A 19,984-nucleotide genomic window follows, 5' to 3' on the forward strand; every position below is an offset into this window, starting at 1 on the left:
CAAACACAAACGACACAGAGTATGATTTTCTGTCATCCTGCAGATGGGATTTCCGGGTGTTCAGGCTCTCATCTCCTGGCCTCCATACTTAGACAGTTCCCTACTTTGGGAATCGAGCAATTGGCCAGCCCTGAAGCCATGTTCAACTTCCCCAAAATCAACTGATCAAAGCACAAACTACTAAGGCTGGGAAGAAACATTAAGATGGAAAAAAAAAAAAACAACCCAAAATATGCTCCCATATTCATATGGCAGTTGTTTTTAATTTAGTGTTTATTATGTACCAGAAACTATACTACATACCCTGTATTAATTCAGTTAGTTTTCACTAGAAATGTACTATAGCTGGGTATAATAGTTTTTCGTAACAGACGAGAAGGTGAGGTCTTTGAAGGTAAACAATATACCTAAGATCAGTGCTGGTTGATGGCAGATAAGGGACTCGGGAACTCAAGCCCACTATTTCGTGGCTCCGAAGCCCATGCTCTTACTCAACACCAGTCACAATGCCTGCCCTCATACCTGCATGGGGTGGAATCATGAGTCATGGTTATATATCCATGTGCAGTCTTACTCTGGACAAAGTCTCCCCCTGCTTGTCTCTGGACCTCAACTTCCCCGTATGCAACAGGCGGGTACATATTCTGTGTCTAACCAGTGTTCTGCTAAATAGTAACCGTGCTTGCTGCACAAAAGCAATAAATCAGTAAGTGCAAGGTGGTTCTTAGAGATGCTTATGTATTTCTGGATCGCAAGACCTAGGAACAGGCAATCTCTATTAAAAAGATGTCTATAACTAAGTGAAGAGTGGGGGAGGGGGGCTGCCTTAGGGATTCAAAGAAGAAGAGGATGAGAAGCAGTGTAACCTACCGTTCCAGGTAACCCAGGGGGGCCGGGAGGACCAACTTCACCCTGGATGAGAAACAAAAAAAAAAGAAAAGAAATGACCATTTATCCTCGAGCGAACTCTGCTTATCCTGGGACACCTTTCCCCAGGCGACAGAATCACACACGCGGTATCTACCATGAAAGACAGACTCCAAATTAGAGACTATTTCAGACATACGAAAACCTTATGTTTTGAGAATTATCTAGGCCACTCTGGGCAGCTGTTGATCACTCCTATCACTCGATGCTATTCCATTGTGAATGCGGAGATAAAGAGATCCACTGTCCATCTTCTTGCTGATGACACTTAGGCTGCCTCCTGTCACCACAACCCACGAGACAGCAAACATCCCCACTGTGCGCCCTTGGGCACAAAGACATGTGCCCCCTACAGACTCCACGGGCCCTGTCCCGGCCCGTGTGGAGGGGATGGGCTCTTCGCAGGGGGCCGAGGGGACACATTTACATTCCTGTAAACAACACAGGTGTGGGAGTTAAGCCTCTAGAGCTTTAAACCTCAATCTACCACTTTATACATCATTTTACCTCTTTGGGCTTATTTACCTCTTTGCGATATACTGATAATAGTACATTCAGCTCATATCATATGGGGGCTGACTGAGATCATCTTCTGCAGGGGCCCCGTGGGGAGGAAATCCGTACATTTGACCTGAGGGGAGAGGGGCACTGGGCAGCGCCATGCAGGAGGGACTACAGAGAGCACACAGTCCCCAAAGCCTGTCACTCCACGTGTGTCACATGATGCCTGGACTTGGATGTCTCTGCCCACACGTGTTCCGAGTGGCCCGGGGTCAGGACTGTGGCAGGCTTTCCATGTGTGGTTAGTGAACACAGGAATGAATAAAGCTGGCTTAGACAGGGACAAGGCCACTCTTAGCAAACGATAATAATACGATAAACATAGTTACATTGTTTCTGTCTTATTTCCATGGTTATATGGTATTTAATTCCAGTTACCAGGTTATGTTTATACATGTTTTAACTTTTTTAAAAAATGTTTTTAATGTTTATTTATGTTTTGAGACAGATGGAGAGAGAGAGAGAGAGAGAGAGAGAGAGAGAGAGAGAGAGAGAGAGAGAACAAGCTGGGGAGCGGCAGAGAGAGAGGGAGACACAGAATCTGAAGCAGGCTCCAGGCTCCGAGCTGTCAGCACAGAGCCTGATGTGGGGCTCGAACCCACGAGCCATGAGATCATGACCTGAGCCGAAGTCAGACGCTTAACGACTGAGCCACCCAGGCACCCCTTAACTCATTTAATCTCCATAGAAATGCCTATAATGCAGACACTTTGGTATGCCCATTTCATTCATAAATAAGGGTAATGACACATAACATTCATGCACCTGCTTGAAGTCATACCCAGCACATGGCTGAGCCTGGTTTTAAGCTCAGAACCCAAGCAGCATTGCCTTCGCTGAAGTTCCAGAATTTGTTTTGTTTTGTTTTGTTTTTAAAGAAAAACACTTTCTTGGTGCTATTTGCATTACATGATTCGACCCAGTTATTCTCCTGACACTGACTTCCTGATGCTCCAGAAGCAATCTCATTTAACCCAGTATACCCCAAATGAAAAAGTCCAAATAATCAGACGTTGAGTGTTTCCCAGTGATAAAGGAAATTTTCAATGTTTCACTTGTGTGGGCCCCGGGCTCCCAGGGAAGCTACACTTTAACATTTACCAACATGAAAATGACTCAGAATACCTTCAGAGCACGGGCTCTATTTCTGCCCCAGCACATATTCTACATCTGCTTTGTTAAAAAATAACAATAACCAGAAAAAAGCATTCCAAACATAAAGATAGGAAAAACAATACCCCCCCCCCCCCCGGTTCCGGTAAGATTAAAGTCATACAGCTTTGCACATACTAAAACCACAAGAGAAAGTCTGTAACTCCCTGGAACGTCCTTTGTCATGACAACTTGTAACCCTTTTTGTAAAGTCATCTATAACCCTGCAGCACGTCTGTCCCCTAGAGGGCTCTCTTCTTGGTGAAGATCATGTGTCCAGGCCGCTGTCCTAACTTGGGCTTGAATAAAACTGTTTTCCTTTCTCTTTAAAATTTTAAAAAATGGTTTGTTCGTTTTATGTCGACACTAGGGAATGTGTGGGTGTGTATTATTGAGGAGAGGACTGGAGGAGAAACGTGTCTCCAACCCAGAGGACCTAAAGACTGCCTTTTGGGTACAGCCAGCACCTCCCCAGCGCTGGTGGGGGGGGGAGGGGATGGTGAGGAGGAAGGAACAGCAGGTGGCCAGGGAAGACCCCCGTGGCCCCTCTTCGTGGCTGCAGAAAGACCTGAGCGCCGGAGTTAACTAGACGGGTGGGTTCCGACCCCAGCTCCTGCAGGAAAACGTGAAGCCCTCAGCAGCCCTTGCTGAGAAAGGAGATGATTGTACCCACTTTCCAGATGCCGTGGGGTTTAAACGCGCGTCGTGGATGGTGGCCAGGAACGGACTGGCAAGCAGAGGCAGTGACGTGCAAGAAACAGTCGGACAGGGACAGTGTCGCTTTAATGTCTTGTTTTGGATTTTCGACCAGAATTATCATCACCACCTATTTCTCTGGAGAAAAAGAGGGGCCGGATTTTCTGGACGTGTGAATGTGATTCTGCCACGGGCCTGACTGTTCTGCGAAAGCAATAAAAGGAGCTTTATGGTCTCACTGAGTCCTTTGCATCCTGGAAATGAGTTTCGCAAATGAAAACTGTGATTCTGGAAAAACTGACAGCACGACGCCCTGCCCGTTTCTAGACGGGTCTGTTTGGAGTACAGCTCTCAGCCTCCAGCCCAAGAGGGAAGCGGGTGGGAGGCCCCTCTGGGAGCCAAGAAAGGACAGGCGGACCGAGAACGGGAAACAGGAGGGGACACCGGGGGGGGGACCACTGTGCGGGAGAAGGGGGGACACAAGCCCCCGTGGGTGTCGCTCAGGCGCCCACGGGCCAGGCCGTCCAGAGGCTCTGCCCTGCAAGGAGCCAGGACGCTGATCCGACCGGCTGCCGGGGCTTGGGGATTGACAGCAACATGCTCTGTTCGCGCACCCCTGGGAGAGCGATGTGGCCACTTTGCAGTGCCTCAGCTTCCTCATCTGGGCGGCTGTTGGTAACATGACCCCCGTCGGGTTGTCCCGATCGAGTCCACGGCACCTCACTTCACACACAGGACAGGAGTCACGCTTCCCAGCAGCCCTCCGAGGAAGGGTCAGCGGAGCGTGTCCGGCCAGCACGCCGAGGCACAGAGAGGTCAGACAAGGCACCACCAGGTTGCAAGCCAGACCCTGCTTTGTCTCGGAGACGCGCACCCTCTCCACCACACGACAGGCACCGCACACATGCTCACGAGGAAGGCTGGGCGACTCGGGTCACTGAGGACCAGGAGGCCAGCAGCAGCTCCTACCTTTTTGCCTGGGTCACCTTTCAGGCCTGGGAGGCCCAGCTCCCCTTTCTCGCCCTGCGGTGAAAGATGAAACTGGGAAACACCAGATCTCAGCACCTGCCTTTTCCCCATAAGAGCAAAAGGACCTTGGGCAAAATCCCTTTTTTCTTGACCTGCTCTTGCCTTATCAGTAAACGCCAAGGTGAGGCCCAACTTGGGCGGCTGGCTGTCATAAGGGGCGAGGCACCTGTCATGACATCCCGCCCTGTTCCCATCAATTCCATCTGAAGATGGTCTACCCTTTGCAGATAGATCTCTCAGTCCCTGTCCTTTTGCCACAGGTGACACACCAAAGAAGCTTGGTCCCCTACCTTCTCTCTTCCATAAACCTGGGGAAACACCCCCAAGCCCCAGCCAAGACCACCCACTGCTCCAGGGACTGAACTCCAGAGGGGGCAGCTTTGCAGGGGCACAGGAGAGGTTCGTCACTTACCTGCTCTCCTTTCTGTCCCCGCACACCTGGAAATCCTGGAGCACCAGGGACACCTGCCTCTCCCTGTGGAAAAAACATGGCACCTCTGTCCACTCAATGCTCACTGAGGCTCCCCTGTGCGCCAGGCCATGCGCGAGATGGTGCTCTCCCCTCGCTGCTCTCCTGTCCCCAAAGACTGTGGCTCAGTGGGGACGACACGGAGATCAGAGTGGTTCTAGAGAATCTGCTTGCTGGGGTGTCTCCAAGCTTTTTCTCACTTCAGCCCATTTCATCACCAGGAACCCATTACACCTGTCTGGGTGTTTCCTCCTCCTCCTTGTCCTTTAGGACTCTGACACAATGACACCTCCTTGTCATCTTTCCCAACATTCCCCAAGTGTGAGTGAGGGGCCTCCCTCCTGCCCTCCCACCCACCACACCTGCATATCACCACTCACTGCACCTGGTCATTGCTCTTGGTTGATGGCTGTGAGCCCAACACAGTGATGGATGCATAGGACATGCTGATAATCATTGGGTAAATGAATGTGTGAGATGAAGGAAGTGAGCCCCCAGAGGGAACTGATACAGGCCTAGGGCATCACAGTGAGAGAATGCATTGACTGAAGAATGGAATGAATGAATCAATGAATGAGAAAGAAAGAAGGGAAGAAAGAGAAGAAAAGAAAGAGAAGGAGAAAGAAGGAAAAGAAAGAAAGAAAAGAAAAGAAAAGAAAGAAAGAAAGAAAGAAAGAAAGAAAGAAAGAAAGAAAGAAAAGGAAGGAAGGAAGGAAGGAAGGGAAGGAAGGAAGGAAGAAAAAAGAAAGAAAGGAAGGAAGGAAGGAGGAAGGAAAGGAAGGAAGGAAAGAAGGAAGGAGGAAGGAAGAAAGAGAAAGAAAGAAAGAAAGAAAGAAAGAAAGAAAGAAAGAAAGAAAGAAAGAAAGAAAGAAAGAAAGAAAAAAAGAAAAAACAGACCTTGTCTCCAGGTCGGCCTGCCAGGCCCTGCTCCCCAACTTCACCCTGGAGACAGAATAACAGACACGCCGTCACGTCCCACGGACATTTGCAGAGATGGTGGTCATTCCCCCGCTGGCCCCACACGTTCACAGCAGCATCTCTGGATTCTCAGACACGTGCATAGCAGGGTTACGGCCCGTGCTCTATGCAGCCGCGCAGGCTGTGGAAACCCAAGTGCCCGGCCTCTCCGGAGGGAGGCCTTCCACACGCCCTCATAACGTCTTTCACTTCCCCCAGAGAGAACCCCTGCTAGAATCTCAGATCGCCCCGACAGAGTTTACGCAGGTGAACCCATTCATCCTGAATCAAAAAGCCTACAATTCAGAACAATGAGGGGCCAAAATCAGGGACTCATAGGTCCGTCCAGCTCTGAGCTGTGCTAACTGAAGGGGAGCCCAGGCCCCACGCTGGGTCCAGCGATGAGGGAGAAGCCGTTGATGAACACGTCCATGCTCACCACTGTCTTATGGTTGCCGTTCAGACAGGCAGCCCCAGGGTTGGAGGTGAGTCAGAGCTTTCTTTGTTGGCTCCCATGCTGGGTTACAATAAAACCAAGTCTTGGGTGAAATTCTGGTAAACCAGAAAGCAAACCCCCAAACAGTTACACACTGGTTCCAGCAGATGGGATGACGTTTAGTCCTCAGCCATTAGGTTCCTAATTTGCATTTTGCGGTGGGTTGAAGAAGGAGCCACAGGCCCAGAGGGGACTGTTCCCTGATCCCAACGCATCCAGCTGCTGTGTTTCCCTATAAATCACTGACTCAAATCTGTGCGTGTGTGTGCTGGTGGGGAGGGACTGTAATTTCTAACCAACAATGCGTCTTGAGAACCATTCTGGACAGTTTCTGACACCCATTACGCTACCGGCGTAGATTTCCATAAGGAAACGTGGTTTTCTGATAAGTGAACGGGCACATGAATGAATGAATGATTTCCGGATTTCCGTACCCATCATGGTCTCCCCTGCAGCTACGCCAGACTCAGCTGGTAGTCAAGACCTCCACCATCCCCTCGTCTCAGAGAAGAAGGTAAGAAAAAGAAAAAAGTAACCCAAAACACTGTTCAGCATTGAACAACTCAGCAATATCTGATGCGGAAGGTCTGGTGCCAGCAGGGGAACTCACACTGGAGTCGCCACAGAGAAACTCTCCCCACGCTCCCATCCCCCGACTTCCCGGTGTTTACAGGCACCATCAGCGAGAACCACGCTGCCCGAGATAGTGCAAACACCTGCCACTAAAACGTGCACTTTAAATCTACCAGGACGGCAACATCCTTGCCGTGGGAATTGCTTCTCACATGCTGAGGAAGGCACTGAGGGTCTGGGTTTGCTTACAAGACGTCTTCAAGGGCTTCGGAAGCGCTTCCTGAATCCGTGCCGTGAGCTCGAAGTCAAAGGCACAACGGACGGAGGACCGGGCAGCATCTTGGATTCTTGACGTGAACCCGAAAGGTCGATCCTGCAAGCCAGGGCCGTCCCCTGACAGACGCATGAGCCCGCCGTCCACCCCTTATCCGTAATCTCCTTGGAAGATTTTAATCTTCGGTTGGCATTTTACCAAAATAAAGTTAACAAGACCCCAGGCCAGATCCTCTCTGAGGCTACCAAGGATGTTGTAGAAAGTATGAAAACTGCACACATTCATAGTTTTGAACTTCCCAGAGAAGTGTTTTAAACACTTTGCACTAGAAAGCGTGCAAAACCAACACGTGAGCTGGCGCAGTAGGCCTGGCTGTTTGAATCTTCCAGTTAGTGACCACGAGAAACCGAAAACACACAGGCAGAGAGACCACAGAAGTCCCTGAGGGCACCTCTCTGAGCTCATCCCAGCACTTCCCGTGATGTGATCGATGGCCACCTTCTGGGGACCCGCGTGCACAGGGGAGAGACTGCATCCGAAGCCCAGTGGACAGAGTGTGGGAATTCACACGTGTAAGCCCGGGAGGGCTCACCGATTTACAAAGTTGGGAAAACACAACACTGAAGTATGGTTCACAGCACACGATCTGCCAGGTCAAGCCAGCAAACCTGCACGTTTTAAGTCCTTTCTGGAAAAGGGCAGAATTTCAGCCAAACACCGAAAGGTGTTTTTAAGACCATGACATTCACCCCACACAGCCACCTCGGGGCGTGCATGGACACAACGCAGCAGATGACTTATGATATTTCAGGGATTTGGGGAATCCCAAACGTGAAGCTTGTGTTGCAAGCACATTGTTTAAATGCAGATGTTGCTTCTTAAAGTACGAAGGAGCACCGTCTTGTGAGTGGTAACAGGACAGCTCACGGGGGCATGAGGGTAGAGTCCTTGGAGTCTGGAATCCAGACAACAGGAGGTTTCCTGGTGGACCTCGGGAGGTTCTGTCCACATCTGAGCACGTGGGTATGCTTGACGTAGCCAGGTGCTTTCTAACCTGCTTTTTCTCCTCTGGCTTCTTTTGGTCTTGTAGAGAACGGCCACTTTATGAAAAAGCAAAGCAAGGCCAGGGGCCCCGCATCTGGCCCAAGAACACCTTTCCCGGCCAGCAGGGTGACCGGGGTCCTGCGTTCCAGAGGGCAGCTGTAGAGTCCGGGCCACTCCTGTGCTCTTGCTGGGCTGAGGTGACCTCCATCCTCCATGCAGAAAACCCTTACTGAGCACCTGCCAAATGCCTGACCCTGGCTGGGAACGGGCGAGCAGAGGGGACAAAGACCCAGTCACGGCTGCTGCCCTCGACTAGCTCATAGCCCAGTGAAGTGCAGGCGGGAGGGGCAGGGGCAGTGCCTGGGGCAATCTCTTGTCTCTATGGACTCCCCTAGAGCCAACGTACCTGCACCTGCACACCACACATGCACCCCACATACACACACCGACACATCTCTCTCTCTCTCTCTCTCTCTCTCTCTCTCACACACACACACACACACACACACACACACACACACACACACACACGCCACATGGTCTGTGCTCACTGCATTCAGAGCCCAGGCCAAATCTGAGATGTTGAGCTTTGGTCCTCGAGACAAAAGGAAACTCTAGCCCAAGAGGTGGGGCTCCAAGGGCCAGCCATCCAAACACAGCACCTGGGGTCCCCATTCCCACAGGAGGTGCCCTGTCCAAAGACACGGGAAGTGGCCTCTGCCTCCCCCACAGACCCCAGCATGCAGGGACCATGGAGCAGGGGGTGAGGGTGGGAGGTGGGGACTGGATGCCACAGACCGCATCAGCCAGGAGTAGGGGCCAGGCTTTAGGGAGCTCTGGAAGGACAACAGAGCCCCGGGAGGAGGGGAGGGGGGGGAAGGGAGACAGACAGACAGACAGAGAGAAGCCCCTCTTGTTCCTCACTGCCAGGTAAGCTGGACAGTGATGAGTTCTTCTTAAGGCCACAGCTCTCCTTGAGACCCCTCAGCTACAGGTCCCCCTAGGAACCCGCTTGGCCCTCCTCCCTCTGTCCTAGGTGTGGTGTAGTCATTCCCACTGCCTGTGTCTGTCCCTGTGGGGCCCAAGCCCCGGGGGCCACCAGACTCTAACTGCCAGACCACTCACACCGTCAACTGTGGTTCACACACAGCCTAAACACCCCATTCCGAAGAGCCCACTGGTGGGGAGGAGGCGGGGTCCATACCCTGGGGCCGGGTTTTCCAGGCAGACCGTCTTCCCCTCTCTCTCCTGGCTGCCCCTGTAAGGAATGCAGAGAGAGGTTGGCAGGAGAGGGCCAGGCTCGGGGGACACACTCAGTGCTAGTCACCGTCTGGTTCAGGAGAAGAACCACTCGTACCGGGGTGGCAGCTTGTATAACCTCTCAGATTCCACATTCCAGGCCTCTGCTTTGGGTTTGTTTTTATAGAAACATAACTGGGTAGAAAACTGTGCTTTTCTCTCACTGAGAGACTTGGGAGCACGGAAGAGGTCACATGAGCGATTCTGAGACTGCAAGATCATCGGTTAGCCCTTTCCTCCGTCGTGAAAACCAAGGGAGAAAGACGGAGAATATTTACATTAAATACCCGTGGAATGAAGTCAAATGCATGCTTATTCTGTATTTGGTCAGGAAAAAGTGGAGGTTGTAAGGTACTTATTGAAAAGGATGAAGGATGCTCCCGTAATATCGAAAGGCCGCATTTCGCGGATGGTTACGGGCATACGTGCTGAGCCTACGTGTGTTTGGTGGGAAGGTATCAAATTCGCTCACGCAAATATTCATGCTGTGCTCTTGTAACTGTTCACCTGCAGCGTGTGAACGGGGGACTTGCTTCCCAAATTTATGATATTAACCTCTGACTCTTTTCCTAATTGTTCCTACCATGATGAGCCGCACCAGAATATTTTTAAAATTAGTCTCTTAGGTTACGAGTATCCGAACCTTGTCCCTCCCCGCAAATACAGACGTATTCCGAACACGTCCGTGGGAAAGCCCGAGGCTTCCACATGCTTCTGTCTGGCTCAGTCACCTAAGCAGAAGTGAAGGACTTTCCCACGTCTGACCTGGTGAACCCCAACATTCCCGAGTCCTGATCCAGGCCCCAAGCCATCGGTGTATTTTAGAATTTACCAGCAATCCAACATCCCTTTCCTCCTGCGTTTTGGGCCCCAAACTCCGGCCACCCCCGTGCACACCAACCTTGGGTCCCGGCAGGCCTGGGGCTCCATTCTGCCCGTCCTTCCCAGGTGGGCCCTGGTCAAGAGTGAAAAAGAGCAAAATGAGACACATGTTTAGGGAGAATGCAACGAGTGGCTTTTGGCCAGCCGCTGGGGGCCACCCCACCTCCTCAGGGGGGCTCTCTTGCCAGTGTGCCGCCGTCTCTGTGGGACCAGGCTGGCCTACACACGCCTGATGAGGGAGACGGCCCTCACCCTCTGGCCAGCATCCGGGGTCCGGCCACTCTGGACGTGCGTGGTGGCCGAGAGGGGGCCCTCACTACCTCTGCTTTCTGCTTCCCTCTCTCTCTGGGAAATCTCCACCAACATGTCCCCCCTTCCCAGTCTCCTGGCCTGGCATTCACCAAGTCTGCCTTGTGCTTTCTAAGGGCCACACTGAGGGGCTCTGTGTCCTCTCCTCCCTACAGGCTGCCTCCTCCCCCGGCCCGTCCGACAGGACGGGTGGTGTTACAGGCACGGGGACAAAGAGTCCCAAGGGCTGAGGGGGTGGACTCCAGGCCCCGCCCGGTGATGGGGACACGTGGGCTTTTAACCCCGCCCCCCGCTGCCTGGCTCCGCCTTCTGCTATTTAAGAGTTGCTTGCTGTTCTGATTTTCCTTGAGCCTTGAGGGGCGGACCAGGGACACACCCCCCCCCATGACAGAGGGAAATCCTTTCCCCTCAAGATGACAGTTTACATGTCGTCACTTCGGCAGCTGTAAGTGCTATTCAAAAATGATTTTTATTTCAGGAAACCTGGTCATTATTCCACCAAGAGGTCTCCTGACACCCAAATGAAGATGCTCTTATTTCCTGGCGTCTCTAGTCTGGGCTGGCGGCCTATTGGGAGGGCAGCCCCGCCTCCCCAGAGCAGGGGTCGCAGGAGTCAAGGCCCTTGGAAGGGCAGGAGGGGAGCTCACCTGGCCTCCGCGGAAGTATGAGCTCACACTGAATCCAGAAGTAGCACCCCAAACTCTCAGTGGCCATAACCTCCCCCCTCGACACCCTCCATGCCTTCAAATACTTTTTCCTCTGCCTACGACTCTCTCCCCTCCTCTGAACGTTCACACCAACACACATACTTTTTGACGAGCCCATTAGATCAGGTGTGATTGTTAACGTGTTTGAGCTTTCAGGGGACACCGCCACCTGAGGAAAAAGTCTGCTGGTGACGCTGCCATTAACTGTGTGTTCATGAACGTGTGCCGGTCACGCTGCAACGGAGCAGGTGTTCTAGGTGTGGATCAGTTCACCCCCGAGTGTGCATCACACCCCTGCATGGACGGCCCACATCCTAGGGGATTCAGCACAGCTGAGAACGTGGACATCCCAGCCATCACAGTCCCTGCTGCCTGGGGGAGCTCCATCCACAGCCACCGACGGACCTGCCAAAGGTCCAAGGGGCACTGCTGCCGGGTGCTACGCGGTCTGATTCAGCTCCATCACCTTGGCTGCGTCCGGATCCCCTCCAGGGCTGTGGGTTCTGCTGGCTTCCCCACCCGCCGGCCCACGAGGGAGAGAGAGAAAACTACTTGTAAGGAAATCCCTTCCAGTGGAGCTGAGGCCTCCCTGAGGGTCCCCTATCGGTCTATGAGGATGATCGTGCCATCACAAGGTGTCACAGGCTCACAGGCCACACCTACCACGGGGCGCTGAGGAGCTCAGGGCCAGAACTAGGAGATATACCCAGCTTTAATGGCACACCCATTACAGGAGTGAAGATGTTAAGGTTTCTGAGCCCCATCCTCGGGGCTTAAAAGACAGGAGGGAGCCTCCAGATCCCCAGGATCTTCTGAGTTTGGGAGTGAGGAAGGGCAGTCAGGATGAGGACAGAAAGCGTTCAGCCACTGTCTTTATTTATGTTCCCCCTGGCAGGTATCTCTTAGGGACAAGAAGTCACTTTAGACAGCCTTCAGGAGCCTCCAGGTAATGAGAAGAAAGGTGGTGGCCTGGGGAGTGGGAGCCCCGATCTGCACCCTGGCTGGGGGACCCTGGGGCCGCAATCCCAGGAGACTGAGTTCGTAGAAGGCACCACAGCAGGAAGGGGCCAGGGGAGGAAAGGGCGTAGCAACTGGCCAGCCGACCTGGAGGCACCCAGCCATCCCAGCATAGACCAATGGAATCCAGGGAAGCGTGGGGGCGGGGACGACCCTGGGGAACTCACCGCCTGCCCAGGGTGCCCAGGTTTTCCTGGGAAGCCGATCTCTCCAGGTAAACCCTGAGAAGGGAACCACATGGGAACGATTAGTCTGGCCTCTCTGGAGCATCAGAGCCTTTCCCCAGTGCCTCTCCTGGCCGGGCCCCAGGCGCCTGGCTCTGACAAGGATGCACAAGGCTGCATAGACTTCAGGGCATCTGAGCATCCTTAGTGCGGGCCACTGTGAAACACACAATCATCACACCGTGTCTGGCCTGCAGTCAGAAGCCACCACATTGGCTCTTAGCAGGTGGGACGGGTGGAAAGGCCTCGCTGGTTGCTGGGCCGGCCCCACCCCACCCTCTGCCTACAGGGGCATTTTCTCTGCTGCACAGCAAGTGTATGTGGGGAGCGTGTTGACCTGTGTCTACCCTGGCCCTCTGGCTGCCTCAGCACCAAATCACGAACTAGTAAAAGGCACCTGAATGGGCACCCCCACACTAACGTACCTCCATCCATGTGTCTGTCTCTAGAAGCAGCCAACCAATGTGCTCCAAGAGCTCAAGACATATTTCTAGACTAATCTAAGGGTCTGAAAGCCCAGAGGCTGGGGTCCTCCTTGTTTATGCCTTTGCTCTCCTCTTTGATGAAGGACAAACAGATGGCCACACATAAAGATGCTCCTGGTTCCCATGGGCCATGAACTCTGTACCTAAGCGCCCCTGTAGGGGAAAATCAAAGCCAGTCTTACCGGGGGGCCTCCGGGTCCAGGGGGACCGGGGACGCCAGGTGGTCCTGGAGGGCCCTGGAAAGAAAAAGTAAAATGTGGGTGACAATCTTGCATGGAGCAGTCTCCTGGTGACGATATCCTTTGAGAGGGGAGGAGGGAAGGGGACACAGTGACCAGCTGTCTTAGTAATGCTTTAGTTTTCAAACAAACAAAAAAGGAACAAAAGCAAAAAAGAAAAGGTCTGAAATAAAATTTGCAAAATGTTGACATCTGTTATATTTGGGGCAATGGGTATATAACTATTATATTATCTATTCTATCTCAAGCACTTGAGCATTTAAAATAAACGCATGAACGCACTTGCACGCTTCTACGTACACACGCAGTGGGTCAAGCATTACCGAAGATCTTAAGGGACGGTGGTTCCCGAGCATCAGTCAGCATGGAATCACCAAGGGTGGGTGACATGGGCCTCCTGTCCCAGCCCCTCCCCCCGATTCCGTAGTTCTGGGGTGGGGCCACAAACGGGTACTCGTGAAAGCTCTCCCCACAATTCTCTGCAGACCAGTCTGGACACCCACCCTCCAGCTTCCATTCTCCATTCCCTCGCTTACACTTGGGACACCTGTGGCCAGGAACAGACGCAGGGAGGGAAGTGCTCCACAAGCAGAACAGAATCACAAGCCAGGGCTCCAGCCTGGATTAATTGCTCCCTCCTCCATGCTCAAGGCCAGTGTAACCGTGTCCATCGGACTCACATGCCCTGTGAGGCAGAGGCCCCTCTTGCTCCCTCTGCCTCTCTCACAGGGACCACTGCAGGACGTGGCATACAGCAGGTGCTCAATAAATGCTTGAAGAAGTCTACTGAATTTAAGGGGCACTAAGAAGAAGGGCCTGTGCATCCAGGGAGAATGAGGTCATACCGCCACTAGAGAGCGATAAATACTAACAAATGGCAAGGGCTGCTGCTCCCATGGACTGTTCCCTTTCCTGCCACTGGGGGCGCACGCGAGTCAGCGATGGGCACAGAAACGGAATTTTTGGTGCATCGGCACCTAGCTGTCCCTGTACCTGCTCAGTCGTGGTGTGTCTTTGCGGGTGGCATCTACTTTGGTTGGGAGATGTGTGCTTGGAGCAGACACAACTGAGGGGCCCGGCAGAACAGGATGGTGGCCTGGGCAGGGTCCTCCCTGCAGGATGAGGGCCGGGGAAGAGCACCGAGAAGGCTCGTGGCCCCACCCCTACAGCCATTCAGACCCACCACCCGGCTGAGCCAATTCAGCTCCACTCGCCTCTTGGCCAAGCGAGAGTCCTGCAGGTAACTGTGGACCACCCTCCAGAAGGCACGTTCCAGGTGACGCTGCTTCAGCATGACCTCTGGGGTTCTCACGCCCCCTCACCACCAGCACACAGCTTCTCTGAGGCCCCTCCTGACCCCGCGTAGCACTGCCTCTGCTCGAAATCTGGACACGTTAGTCTTCTTCCCTCCTTACACACCAGGGGCAGTGATGGCCCCTGGAGCATTTCGTGCTCTTTCAAACATTCCAGAAAGTTCCAGAAAACTGGCCTCCTGACGCGCTCATTCCTCTGACCCTGTGTCCCCTTCCTCCTTTGTGTCTTGCAAACACCCCTCAGGATGCTGCCGTCCCACAGACTGTTGGAGTAAGAGGATTGTTCGTGATCATCTACTGGAAATTAAACCTCCTTATTTGACAATAATGAAAACTGAGACCCAGAGAGGGTAAGCACCCCTGCTAAAGCCACACAGCCATCATCTCCAGAGGATCCTTGACAGGCCGGCTGCTGCAGAGTCACCCAGAAAGCTTATCATAAATAGAGTATGCGGGCCCCTTGTTTGGACTCTGAGACAGGTCTCGGCCAAGCCCAAGGGGACAGTGACTTTGGAAACACTCTCTCAGTAACCCTGAAGAGCTGCCATGTCTGGGAATCACACTCCATGTTCACCGTAATGGTGAAAATGCCGGAAGCACAAGGAGAGAAGCAGGGATCCATAGGAGGAGAAAGCAGAAAACACGGAAGTGGAAGAAGGGCCTAGGGAGGGGCCACTCCCGCTCGGTGTTCCCTCTGCCCTGCACTTTACACACTGTATCTCGTTTCCGTCCTCCAGGAATCCTACGAAGTGGGTCTGTTCCACTGTACTTTATACAGGAAGAACAGGACCTTGGGAGGGAAAGTGACAGGAGACAAAGCCGGCATTCAGACGCGAGGACCCTGGTTCCGTCATCCCTCCTCCCTGTACCCACCCCTGCAAAGTGTCTGCACAGCTTGGGGATGTGGGTCTGAGCCCTCGGTTCCAACCCCAGTCACCCCTTGGATGGTGTTCTCCTGAAAGACTGTGTGTGCGTTAAGTGGGACCACAACTTTCCATACAGGCTCAACTGGGTCTGTTCCACCTCCTTTGTAGGGACCCACAGCACCTGGTTCACTGCTGTGCACACAGTAGGGGCTTAATAACAACCTGTTTGAGGTTGCACACTCAGGTAAAAGAGCAAAATCCTACACAGTAATTAAACTCTATAGCAGCCACTTAAGAGAGACAGAGAAGCCGGAAGCAGTGGGCATGGCTGACAGAGGGTCTGGGGACCCATTTCCAGCAGGGAAGGGGGTGGGCCACTGGCCCCAGCCTCCTCTCACTGACAAGGAGCGTCTTGTGTGTACAGATGAGAAACACGTGGTGGGGAGAGGGGACAGCAGTCAGGACGGAATGCCAGCCAGCCAGCCGCTGGTGCCCCATGGACGCTGCTCGGAGGGCCTCACCGTGCCTTCAACAGCCATGCAGGGACACGCGGCTCTTCTCAGAGCTGCTGCCTGGCCTCGGCTCTAATGTCCACATTCTGGAAGGGCTGCGATCAGCCTCCTCCAGGGGCCCAGACACCTCACGCAGAGCAGACGTCCATTGTGGCGGAAACTGAGATGGTCTTGGATACAGCCTCTGGCGAGCCACAGGGTCAGTGGGGCAGGAGCCGGGCCTGGGGAGGACCTGGGCATAGGCCAGGGATGGCCATTCCTACCTTAATATATATGGCCCCATGGTCCCCGTCTATTTCAAGTCCCTGTACTTGGGGTCCTGTTAGTCCTTGAGGAAGCAAATGGAACCCACACCTGCTGGCTCCCAGCCATACGGCAAGTTCCTTTCTTTATGAAGGTCCAGCACCCTGGTCTCTAAGGTGGGATCCTGAGGCCTACACTGCTCAAATCAAACAAGGTAAGGCAAGACCAGGAGCCCAGCGCCACCCCATGGCTGGGAATTTTATTACTATCTTGGCCTCCTGCCTGGGCACCAGCCCCAGCACAAAAGTCTGAGTCAGTGTGAAGGGCTAGTCAGATGGTGGCAGGGCCCCTCGGGGAGAACAGGGGTGAGGTGTGGCAGTGGTCCCCACCTGGGCTTTAGCCGTGGAGACAGCAAGGACTGGTCTGACTCGGGGTATGTTTTGAAGGCAGAGTGGGCGAGGTTTAACCACAGTTAGGGTGTGTGACGGGAAAAGGTAGGTCGAGGACCCGACTGTGCTTGCCCAACACAGGCGGGTAGGTGTGGCGCCACTGCCCAGATGGGGAGCACTGGGGAGGAGCACAGCGGAGGAGAAGGCGGCCTCGGTAGTTCTTTAGGAGGACGTTAGGTGTGTGAGGCCGGGCAGCACCCCAGTGGAGCCTCCGTGCGGCAGGGACCCAGGGGAGTCTTGTGGAGGTGCCGAGATCTGTGCATGGTCTGTGCCCGGAGGGTGGGCAGAACCGGGGCCCTGCATGAGATCCCGCGAGAGGTGGCGGACGGGACCCTCCGGTTCTTTCAGGACATGGAAAGACGAGGAAGCAACAGGCAGGCCCAGACCCAGCAGCTGGACTATAGGAGGAGAACAAGGTGTGAGCTGCCAGAAACCGGAAGGAGAACCATCATCTGGGAGGTGGAACTGACCTCTCCCTAGCCAGCTGTCAGGCAGCCTTGGCCCGGACAGGAGCTGGGTTGGTGGCGAGTCGAGAAGAACGCGGACGCGCATGAACTCAGGAGACAGGGAGTCGCGTGAGGAAGTCGACCTGACGGTGACTCGGGAAGGGCCGCTTGGAAAACCACTACTCATGTCCCTTTTTCGGGAAACCATGGAGGTGTCTTAGACCCGCACAGGGTTTCTGACCAAGGGCAGAACTTCCTGTCTGCTATTTGTTTTAGTCTTTACTGGAGCGCCTGGGTGGCCCGGTCGGTTGAGCGTCCACCTTCGGCTCATGTCACGATCTCACAGTCCGTGGGTTCGAGCCCTGCGGCAGGCTCTCTGCTGACGGCTCGGAGCCTGGAGCCTGCTTCCGATTCTGTGTCTCCCTCTCTCTCTGCCCCTCCCCCGTTCATGCTCTGTCTCTGTCTCTCAAAAATAAATAAATATTTAAAAACTTTTAAAAATGTTGTATTTATTTATTTTGAGAGCGAGAGCGCGCACACTAGCAGAGGAAGGGCAGAGAGAGAGGGAGAGAGAGGATCCCAAGCAGCCTCCAGGCTCAGTGCAGAGCCCGATACAGGGCTCAAACCTACGAACCGGGAGATCATGACCTGAGCTGAAGTCCAAGAGTCGGAGGCTCAACCGACTGAGCCACCCAGGGGCTCCTCCTGTCTGCTATTTCAGCATTTGAATTAAAGACCATAAGTTACGTTATTTTAAACTGAAACTCTCTATTAATACCTTTACTAATGGTAGCCATGATGGTATACAGAGATTAAAAAATAGGGTTTTGGTCTAGGATGGGCCGGGCCGAGTGCTAGGTTGCCTCACACTCCCTCAGTGGCCTAACGCAGCACACTTCGCCTCAGTGCCTCAGTCTCCACGGCTGTAGCAGAAAGGCTGCAAGCACCCCCGCCCCTCCCTGCCCCGCCACCTGCCGCGTACATGAACGAGGGTGCGCGAGCTAGCCCGGCACACTGGGGGCCTTCCCAGGCATTGCTTCACTCTCTTCTCCTTTTGTCATTAATAAAAATATACAAATAACCAGTTAATCTAATTGTTCCTGAGAGTAACAAGTCAGCCAACAGACTTAAATGCGAACAACACGATGATGGCTGTTTTAATTGTTACCAACGAGAGCGACTAAGGAGCAACTACTGATAAAACGCACCAATCCGCCTAATTATTATTAAAGAAACAGCATTTGAGCCTTCGAATACAATGGTGATTAAGCAGCTAATTAACGTGCGCGGTAATTGCGATGATGACGCAAACATAACCAATTAGTCTAATTATCATTAATAAAGGAGTGGGAAGTCGTTCTTCTCAATAACCACCTAGTTCCCATTGGTACAGCTTGACGGAGTTGGATGGGATCTGAAGATGCCTGAAGATTCCTTGCATGAATTAGCACAGCAATCACCCTACTTGAGTGATTTGTTTTGGGGGGGGTTGTTCATAATTTGAGAGTCCTCCCCTCAGGATGGGGCCACCCAGGGCAAAGCCATAACGACTACCTACCGCAGCAGATTTCTGTGTAGAGGCCAAGGCCCACAGCATCCCCGGTCCTCTGTGGGGTCGGCCCCGCTCCTGGCTACCAGTTCGGGGGACATCTGTCCGTCCTCACTGCCACCCCAACACTGCCTTCGCAAACACCAACCAGAGGAGACAAAGACTTCCGTTTTTCCTAAACGGCTGCCAGGATACGGGAGCCACCACCTATGATGTCAGGAATGTGTCTATTTATTCTAAAACATTCCAGCAGGTGGAATTTTTCATCCTGAAAAAGAGGCACCAAAAGCATCTTCGGGATGCCAGCCGCCCTGGGGCCTCGCTTACTCTGAGGCTGCGGTTCTGGCTCATCCCATTCTCCACAGAGCTAATTAAACTCTGAGCTCAGTTTCCTTAGATTTTAAATGAGATCCACCTTCTTTCCTCACATGTCCTTGTAAGGAATAGTCGCAATTCTATACAAACGCTAAAGAGAGCGTCTGACAAAAGCAGGAAGAAACAGACTTGATCTCCCTTCCTTCTTCCCATCAGAGCCAAAAACTCTACAACAGAATCAATGCGGATTCTCCAGATCAGCGTAGGAGCCACCTCTGGGCCCTGAGAGAGGCTGACGGCCTCCCCTTTCTCCCAGAATTCGGGTGCCTCTACCTGGAGGGCCTCTCTGCCCCACTAACCCGTGGTTCCTCCGGGCACGCACAGTGGCTACCTAGATGTCACAGCCCCTTCTGATTCACAGAACTGCATCTGGCACACAGTGGGTACTTCATACCCATCGAATGGAGGACTCCGCTGAACGAGGAGGAACCTTGGCCGTTGGTGGAGAGGGAGGGCTGAATCAGGGGACACAGCCAGAGGCCCACCACGGCAACGCTGCCTCTTGGTTTGGGCGTGGTTGGCTGGGACGCAGCTTAGTGTCCATCGGGTGGCGATCCGGTCAATGGTGCCAGGCGATCCCTCTCTAGGCTCCACACTATGTGGTTCTGCACCACTGAGATCCCTGGATAGATCAGAGCGCCCTACTTCCGGGGAAACGCCTGCTGTGGAAAGCAGGATTGTTTTTATGTGAATGGCATCCAGCTCCATACCTGGCCATTCGGTAAACATTCGACGAATGGAACGGATTTCAAAATTAAAAGTGAAAGAAAGAAATCTATTTTCTGAGGTAGCAAAAAAGAAAAAAAAAGAAAGTTGTAGGCAGGGGAAAAAATTGTAGCTTCAAGGAATTTGATGGTGCAGCACGTACGGCCAATATTTGAAATACACAAG

General features: G+C 53.1%; 1 protein-coding gene across 5 annotated transcripts in view; it reads right to left on the reverse strand.

Moving 5' to 3' along the window:
- The window catches only part of COL22A1 (collagen type XXII alpha 1 chain), a 260,776-nt gene that overhangs the window by 100,470 nt on the left and 140,322 nt on the right, over positions 1 to 19,984 (reverse strand). For all 5 annotated transcript variants that reach the window (XM_023248206.2, XM_023248207.2, XM_019823180.3 and 2 more), the window contains exons 24-31: positions 13,284 to 13,337; positions 12,560 to 12,613; positions 10,379 to 10,432; positions 9,383 to 9,436; positions 5,732 to 5,776; positions 4,778 to 4,840; positions 4,306 to 4,359; positions 871 to 912 (exon numbers count right to left, since the gene is read on the reverse strand). In XM_023248206.2, the coding sequence (XP_023103974.2) occupies positions 871 to 912; positions 4,306 to 4,359; positions 4,778 to 4,840; positions 5,732 to 5,776; positions 9,383 to 9,436; positions 10,379 to 10,432; positions 12,560 to 12,613; positions 13,284 to 13,337 (420 nt within the window). The remainder of the gene's footprint in view (positions 1 to 870; positions 913 to 4,305; positions 4,360 to 4,777; positions 4,841 to 5,731; positions 5,777 to 9,382; positions 9,437 to 10,378; positions 10,433 to 12,559; positions 12,614 to 13,283; positions 13,338 to 19,984) is intronic.

This window comes from Felis catus, chromosome F2 (assembly GCF_018350175.1).
Source record: "Felis catus isolate Fca126 chromosome F2, F.catus_Fca126_mat1.0, whole genome shotgun sequence".
NCBI classification, from domain to species: domain Eukaryota; kingdom Metazoa; phylum Chordata; class Mammalia; order Carnivora; family Felidae; genus Felis; species Felis catus.